The sequence below is a fragment of the Ipomoea triloba genome, chromosome 16 (genome assembly GCF_003576645.1).
Source record: "Ipomoea triloba cultivar NCNSP0323 chromosome 16, ASM357664v1".
NCBI classification, from domain to species: Eukaryota; Viridiplantae; Streptophyta; class Magnoliopsida; order Solanales; family Convolvulaceae; genus Ipomoea; species Ipomoea triloba.
Genome location: NC_044931.1, coordinates 6,277,431 through 6,285,837, shown reverse-complemented (window position 1 = coordinate 6,285,837; position 8,407 = coordinate 6,277,431). Strand labels below are relative to the sequence as shown.

General features: G+C 43.1%; 1 protein-coding gene across 1 annotated transcript; it reads left to right on the top strand.

The window, feature by feature from the left end:
- Window positions 1-2,257: 2,257 nt before the first annotated feature.
- Window positions 2,258-6,462, top strand: LOC116007930 (uncharacterized tatC-like protein ymf16). The gene is made up of 5 exons (XM_031248588.1): window positions 2,258-2,371; window positions 2,937-3,084; window positions 3,131-3,255; window positions 4,665-4,754; window positions 5,488-6,462. Exons 1-5 carry the CDS (start codon window positions 2,258-2,260, stop codon window positions 6,292-6,294), a joined length of 1,284 nt encoding a protein of 427 aa, XP_031104448.1. The 3' UTR covers window positions 6,295-6,462.
- Window positions 6,463-8,407: the final 1,945 nt, after the last annotated feature.

The following is an 8,407-nucleotide window of genomic DNA, read 5'->3' as shown; positions in this document are numbered from 1 at the left end:
GAATATTAAAATGAAATTAAGTGAAGTGAAGATATATATGTATTTACTGAGGAATACGAAGAATCGTTGGACTCTTTGAGATTTCATCAAATATAAAAAATCCCCCACACATATCTGCCACCCTTTAGAGGGAATAAAGACACTCCCCCGGAAAGAAGATCCCAAAAGCCGGTCTCTGTGTTCCAATATTAGCGGTAGAGTTGTTACTCCCGCAGAGGATTCTTGCAGAGGGGATAACATCCCATGGGTAAGGCAACGGGGAGTGATACTGTGATCACGGGCATAAATCAATAATATGTAGGCTGCTACAGAACAGAAAATCCACTATACATTCATAGAACCCCTTAGAGGGAAATATGAATCCATTGAGTGCTAAGTGTCATAAGAGAACTGAGCCCCAGGCCCTTTATTCCAGAGTAAGGAAGTAAGGAATAGAGTACAGGGCCGACTAAGAGTTTTGGGTTCGCCTTTCCGTCTATAATATTAGCTTTCCTACAATCCCACTTTTTTGGGCAGAAAACCTCGCCCCAACTTTTTGTTCCGCGCTTTTAGTAATCGATCATCTTCTGGTTTTGTCTACTGCAGCAGAACCGAGAATCATCTTCCCGTTCCCGTTTTGTCTTCTCCTTCTGCAGCGGAGAAAATGAAGTCTGCAGAAAGGAAGTTCAATGGCGCGGAACGGTGAATAGACAGATCCGGTTAAGGCTGCTGCAGAACCTAAATTCACTGCCGCGGAACGGTGAATAGACTTACCCGGGAGATGATCGAGGAAGTAAATAATATATACGCTAATATGAAATCAACAAACCTTTTGAGACTAGGAGTATATCATGGGCCCACCACACGGACCGGAGTTGCTTACCTCATAAAGCTTTTTTACCGCCTGTATACTAGCCAGAATAGGGATGATGGAGTTCGGAGTGATGGGGCAAGCACAAATTATGGGAATATAATGAATCATGAAGAACCTCGAATGAATGGAATTACTGCTACGGAACGCCTAATTAATGATTTCTGGGGGACATTCTATTTATCCTCATTTTCGCCGGACTTTCAAGACTGGGATTCTTTAAGTTCTCCTAGAGACGAATCCGGGGTTAGGTTAGCTAGATTTGGGAAAGAAATGGATTCACTTGGACTTAATTACTTGAATTCCTTTTTATATTAAATAATAATAGACTAATGAAGAGTATGAAGCTGCCTTAGACTTGACTACAACTACACGGATCGAACTCAAAGGAAGAGCAGGAAAGATGATAATTCTTGAAAGGGAGTCAAATGACCTATCCTTGAAAGCATGAAATGAATTCTTTCAACCAATTTAATCTGAGTTTCACTTTTTCAACTACCATCTTTGTTTGGATAAGAAAGCCCCACTTTATCATGGTATAGCCATTCCAAAACACCAGGAGGAGGGTCATGCAGAATAGGAGGAAGAGATGCTGCAAAAGATGCAAGCCAATCAGCCGAGAAGTTGGACTCTCTATAAGCATGCTGAATTAATACTTCCCTATATAAATCAAGTAATTGCAATAGACTAGCCAGCAACGAAGAATCCCCATTAGCACCCACGCTTCTCTCCTTGAAATGACTATCAATCTCCAAAATGACTCGTCTAATAACCATATCCCAAGCTGGCAGGAGACCTTGATACACACCCCAAAGTTCACATTTCGCTAAGCTTTAGGCGAGCTCATAAGCCAGAAAGAGACTAGGCGCTGACCGATAGTCATAGGCGGATCTCCTTTCAAGGTCAGGTGATACCTTTCTGGTTGATCCTACTAATGATCATGCAATGAGTGTTCAACTCATTTGTGAAATCGATGAGGCTAAGACAGGCCAAAGATCAACAGAACGGGATCTTTACATACACTCTTTTCCAATTTTCGATCTTTCGAACGAGAACTCATCGTGATGGGTAGGTGTATCACACCGGCAAGCTCGCCCGCCTCTGTTTAGTCTTTCATGGATGAAAAAAATACATTCCCTTGTCGGTTAACGCAGACTTGGATACCTATTCTGATGCGGAGGGAAGGAAAAGAAAATTCACTTATCTCTTATCCGCGGCAATCAAATCTGTTGGCAATCAAGGCTGCTTTCATATAGGTTTTTTGTTTGTAAGCTAGATATTCAACAGCTATGGCATATCTGGCCTCTATCAATTTCTTTTTCCTGGCTTGCTGTCCTTCCTTTTTCCAGCTTACTTTACTAATGCTGAAAGAACTGGCTGATGCTCTTTGTGCTAATTTACCGTACTATGAGTGAGCTTGCTCGTTCGTCTTTATTGATTGCATACTGTCTTGCTCCTCGCATACCGCCGTACTCTAAGTGTACCGATTCCCACCTGGCTCTCATCAAGCTGTCTTCCAAGGTCGGTCGAAACTATTCCTATCGCTTACCCATTTCCCAACGACCGAGTGAGCAGCTGTTCTTGAATCAGTTTTAGGTATTCAAAGTAGTGGAGGAGGATCAGCAAACTCAAAGTCTGGCTGTGCGAGAGGCCAATATGACTATCTATATCAGTTCTTAGCCTTAGTCATCTATTCGATCAATGCGGCCTGCCAAACTTCGAATAATAGATAATGCGGCTATCCTAGCCCTCAAGCCGGAACGGATTCAATACCATGGGATATTCCGAGACCGACAAGATCGATTGCGAGTTAGGACTTCTTCCTTATAGGCATTCTATCCAAGTCCACTAGAAAGGTATTCGTGAAAAAGAGCAGGTTAAGACATATCTTCTCGCTTTAGCTCTTCGCTCTTTGCCAGACACTTACTAAACTGCTCCGCTGCAGGTGCGTATGAATATTCATAGTGATACGTAAATCTTTCCTAAAGCCTGGCTTTGAGCCTTCCTTGAATGTGGCACTGAACCCTGGTTACTTTCGGTTGTGTATGGTAGTCCCAATGCAAGTCTTCGTAATTTTCTGTGGCAGGATTTGGCTAGCAATAGTATTGATCTTTCTGATCCCTGGCTTGCTGTAAGAGACTTTCACTCTGTCACCTCTTCTACGGAAGTCAGTTCAAACAGCCGAATCTCTAATAGACGTAGTGCTGGTTTTGTTGAATGGATTTTTGATCATGGTTTGATTGACATGGGGTATTATGGCTCTAAATTCACTTGGAGTAGGGGGTAACACTCTGAGTGCTGCTAGACTTGACCGGGTTCTTTGCAATCTGGCTTGGAGAGAAATGTTTGAGAGTGCCTCTGTGTCTCACCTCCCTAAGCATCAGTCTGATCATTGTCCTTTATTGGTCAGATTGGAGAACAGAAATACTACAAATTTCCGTCCTCAGTTCATATTTCAATTGGAATCCCTGAGGAATGGCAGTTGAGGTGATAAGCGTCGTAATGAGAAAGAGAAAGAAACGAGTCAAAAAGAAAAGGGTCTGTTCAATAGTCGTTCCCCGTCTCCATGTCAGTTGGGATTGAGTCATTGTGCGAGAAGGAAACATTACACGTTTCATTTTCACACAATAACAAAATGATCTCCTCCTGACAACTCGCCTTGACCGCAGGGTCTTGCCCTGCTGATGGGTGGCGCTGATCGTGTTAAAACCAAAATAATATGTATCCCTACAGATTACGTAGGAGACTTAGATATGAATGGGATGTGACTCCCAGACCACCTAAGATGCCCACTGTGGATCTGAAAGTGCTAAAGTCACAACTCTCGCACTCCTCAGACTGAGGTTAACAGCCTCACATCAGAGCTTTCGCTCTCGACGCCTTTCCTTAATTGAGTCGATCAAGATGAAAGAAAGATAGTGATTCGTTGATGTTAATGAAAGAAATGATTGGTTTCACTTTCACGACATGGAGTTGAACCATGATCGACCGTGATCGTGAGAATTGCCTAGAGCTTCTTGGCCCACGTGTCCCGAACGAACTCAATCGCCCAGTATATGTGGCACAGAGGCTACTCCACTAGACTATAGAATCTTGATGATATCTATCTAATTACATCCGGCGTATGATTCACACTCTTTCTGGGAGTGCAGGGAACAGTACTTCCACTAGTTCCTTTGAGTTCTTATCTGATGATGATCAGTCTGATCCCAATATCCTGCCTTCCAAGACTTGGGTTTTCAACTTTCAAGCAGTCAATCAAGCAGCACTGGCCGCTATTCCATAGATGGCATAGAGCTCTTACACAGCGCCTAATAGTAAGACTTCACTAGAAAGGTTTGGTTTCCCCTGTAGTTTGGTACAGTGCTTTCATCTTTCTCTCTTTCTCTGTGAAGATAGACTGCTGTTTATTGCTTTGCGTGTCAAGTGCGAGATTGGTATCGAGGAATTGCGTATAAAAGGTTGTCTATCTGAGACTATCTATCTAGTACGATCGATCAAGTCATTCAGTACAGTATCTTCGCTAGGTGTTTATGGAATTCTTTTAGCAGGTCGGTCTAGGTAGTTGATATTGCTCCTGAGAAATGAGTTCTTTCCAGTTTCCTTTGTGCATCTTTCTCCCATGCTTTCCGTTGGTCAACAACCAACAAAAACTCACTAGAATTCTGAACTACTCGTACAGTAAGGACTCTCTTTCTGTCTGGAGGGAATCATTTGTTGTCAATCATATCATGCCTCAACTGGATAAATTCACTTATTTTACACAATTCTTCTGGTCATGCCTTTTCCTCTTTACTTTCTATATCCTTGTTAGGTTCTATCTCCCTTCGGATTTCGAAGTGAGAGTCTTTTGCTACTATCTAACAAGGCCCAAGTTACAGCGGGCTCTTTCTCTTCTGAGAAGGTTAGTGTGTCTTTATTTATTGATCGGGTTTGTGTGTAGAATATATTCTACCTTCTTTTATGGGGGTTTACCTCATTCCATATTGGGTATTCTCCCGTCGGAACTTGCCCTACTAGACCACTATATGAATCAGCCGGATCAGGATCCAGAATGGGTGGAATTCGTACGACAGCGCCTACAAACCCAGGGACTCTCACCCAGGGAGTACGAGGTCATGGTGCGAAATTTCCTGGAAACTGAGTTTTGTTTTACAACTCGTGACCAGATTTCCTCTCTCTATCAACTCATTTTTTATGGTCGGGAGGATCCCCAATTCTTCATTGATCCACAAGACCTGGATTCCATACTGAGGGTACACCTTGAACCCTTAGAATTCAATCACCCCGCTCTATGCCAGGTCTTGCAAAGCTTATGTAACGAGGGGCAAGAATCCCCATTCTATTGGGAAGTAAAAACGACCCAGGCAGAGCATTTCCAGGGCTTTTTAAAACAAAAGCACCAAGCCCGATTGGATATGCAGCATCGCCGAGAGTTATCCACTCAATGGGAATCTCTTGAGAGAAGGAACGCTTTTCTAAGCGAGGAAACCGCCTCTCTAAGAGAAAAACTTTTTATTCTCGACAGGGAAGCCCCATAAAATTCTTTTTTGTTTATTTCTGACAATTGTGATACATAATCAATCCTATTTGTTTTGTTCATTACTAAAATGAATCGAATCCTATCAAATATTTAGATTTATCCTTTGAATTACTCATATATATCCTATGAATTTAATTTCGCATCGGAAACTATTCTAGGAGAAGTTCGAATCCGTTCCGTTCGGATATTGATTGGTCTTGGTTTTACATGGTTTACGTGTTACTGGTTCCCGGAAGAGTTAATATCTCCATTAGCTAAACCCCTTCTTACCCTGCCTTTGGATTCGTATTTTGTTCGTACACAATCAACGGAGGCCTTCCCGACATATGTTGCAACGTCTCCAATAGCATGCTCTTACTTCGTCTTTCCCTTAATAAGTCATCAAATTTGGTGCTTTTTGATCCCCAGTTTCTATGGGGAACAAAGGACGAAATACAATCGATTCCTCCATTTAAGTGGTTCTCGCTTCTTCTTGTTCCTGTTCCTAACTCCTCCCCGGGTAGTTCCCAATGTTTGGCACTTTCCATACTTCATGGGTGCAACATCAACAAATTCGCTCATGATCAAGCTACAACCTAAGATCTATGACCATATTATGTTAACTGTTCGTATTTCGTTCATTCCATCGGTATGCTCCCAGGTACCTGTAATTGTGATCCGTTTGTCAGAACCAAGGGGTCTTTCTGTAGAAACCTCCACGAACAATCGTCGTTTTTTGATGGTTTTTCCGCTTCTCACAGCTGCTCTTTCCACACCTCCGGATATCTGGTGCCAAATTGTCGCCCGTTTCCTTATTTCTTTGATAATAGAGTTTGCTATCTTTGTGGCATCGATTGTACAAGTTCGTGAAGAGGGCTGGACGAGTGGAATGAGGGAGAGCGGCTCGATCGACAAAAAATAAGAGTAGCCTCCCTAGAACCTGGCAAAGTCATTATCAATGAATTCCCGAGCAATTCTCAACCAACATATGCGATTCATTCCCTTCATGTACAGGAAGAGTTCAACAGAAGTCATCTCTCTGGCTTTAATCACACTTTAAATTTCTTGCTTTTTGGCTTCTTTCATCAAAGATAGGTGTGAGCTAAAGACTTTTCTCGCTAAACCCGTCTCTGATCTTCTCTACTTTTTTGGCTGCTTTCTTTCATATGGGTGTAAGGTTCCTAATGTTCTAACTCAGAAAGTATAGTCGTTCTCTCTTCCTGACCCTTCGGCCAAGCCGCTTTTTCTGTTCATTGGATTGATAGCTTTTCCCTCTCCCCAACCGCTGTCATGTCCCGCTACGCTAGTTCTACTGTGCTTTCCTTCCTTGGCCTAAGAAAGAAGGCTAGTAACTTCCCTTATTCATAGGGGCATTTCTATCGAGTAGTCACTCTTTCTGTCCTGACTCGGGAATAAACCCGATGGTCAATCTTTCCCTGGCTTGAGAGGTTTCATTTCAGGTTAAGCAGGGGATCTTCACTCTAATGCTTTCATTCCTTCAGCTTCATATAGGTGAATCATTGGTTCTTTTCCTCTCTTTCCCTCTCGCGAGCTTCCTTTCGGAGTCGACGTCGGGACGCCCTTTCTTGCTGATGGTCATGTTCTTCCTTTTTGACCCATGCTTTGGTTGAGGAGAAAAACCTTGTGCATAAACAACAATACCCCTAGCTTGGAAATACTATATTACCGGCTGGCAGGTTTTTACGCGAAAAAGACCCCCATCCGCAGTCTCTGGTCTAGCAGGTATTTATTCCTATTTTGCTTTTGTCTCAGCATATCTTTCATCAGCAGAGGATTCTTCGCCCCTTCTTCCACATCAACCCTCGTAAGTAGCAGAGTCCCGTCAGTTCACTTCCTTGAATTCTTAGTCGAGTAAGCCTACCAATAGCGGGAGCAATGTCCAGTTCAACCGAAACTACTGCTGCATAAAGGGCAGGTCCAACGGCACAAGACCTCCTATTGAGAAAAGAAAAGGTAAATACTTAGCTTCCTAATAAGCTTTCAAGAGAACAATGTGTTCAAACCGAAGCTCCTAGATCAAAGGCATAACTTGGGTCTACTGGTCTGACATCGCTCCTAGAATTGGATCCGATCCTAGCCTAGCTTAAAAGAAGTCGTTACGCGAGAAGGTGTAGGTGCTGCTCGATCGAGCCAAGTAGTCCCTTTCTGCTCATAGTAGCCTTTACTACTCATAATGGCCAATACCCCTTCAACTAGAGTTTCGTATTCTACTCTGGAAGTGAGTGAGTCAAGATCTGCAAGGACTGAACCGAGCTTCCTCCTCCACTGGATCGAGTTCACTTACGCTTTCCCTTCTTCATCTCAAGGTTTTGGAACTTATTATAAGTAGCTCCCACATCCCTCAATGGGTTCTAATTCTAAGAAAGGGGGCGGCGCCCTGAATCAATAAAAAAGCTTATTGATTTAATTGAAGGGAACTAAGACTATTAGCTTAGCTAGCGTTCCGGGAGAATCTAGTCATTTAGTAAGTTCATAACTATCTCTGTAAAGCAAGGGGTAAAGCTTCTACGATAGCTTCCCCCTCATGTAGTCGTCGGCTAGGATCTCAAAGATGCTGCTTATGTTTACCTAAAATGCCGTTGACGTTGATGAAGGAGACTACTGTCGATTGACGATTGAAGGCACATCCTTCCCCTATTGTCCTTCTAGCGCTGGGACATAGTCTTTCAATTCATCTCTTCTCCCCTGCTTCATCAGGTATGCAGGTGAAGCAGTAGAAAACCAATCAATTCAAAGATCTTAGATGAAGACGAATCTATGAACAGCAAAATCGTCGGATCGCCTGATTCTGCTTATGCCAATGAGGAAGTAGGTGCTATCTTCAGGTTCGGTCTTTCATTCCTCGCTCGGGGACTCTTTCGTGCTTGCTTGGGGTTCTTGCTTTTTTGTTTAGCAGCCCCGGACCAGATTCAATAGCTACCATACCACTTCACGAAGTGAGCCTCCACCTAGACATAGAAAGTCCTTTTCTAGCGGCTCTGCCTGAGACTGAGGAAAGCCCCAGCCCCGAGTCG

Coding starts and splice junctions, on each gene's coding strand:
- LOC116007930 (XM_031248588.1), top strand. CDS start 2,258: ATGAGTGAGCTTGCTCGTTCGTCTTTATTGATTGCATACTGTCTTGCT. Junction 2,372..2,936: donor TCATCAAGCTGTCTTCCAAG/GTCGGTCGAAAC, acceptor TTTCTGTGGCAG/GATTTGGCTAGCAATAGTAT. Junction 4,755..5,487: donor GCTCTTTCTCTTCTGAGAAG/GTTAGTGTGTCT, acceptor TCAAATATTTAG/ATTTATCCTTTGAATTACTC.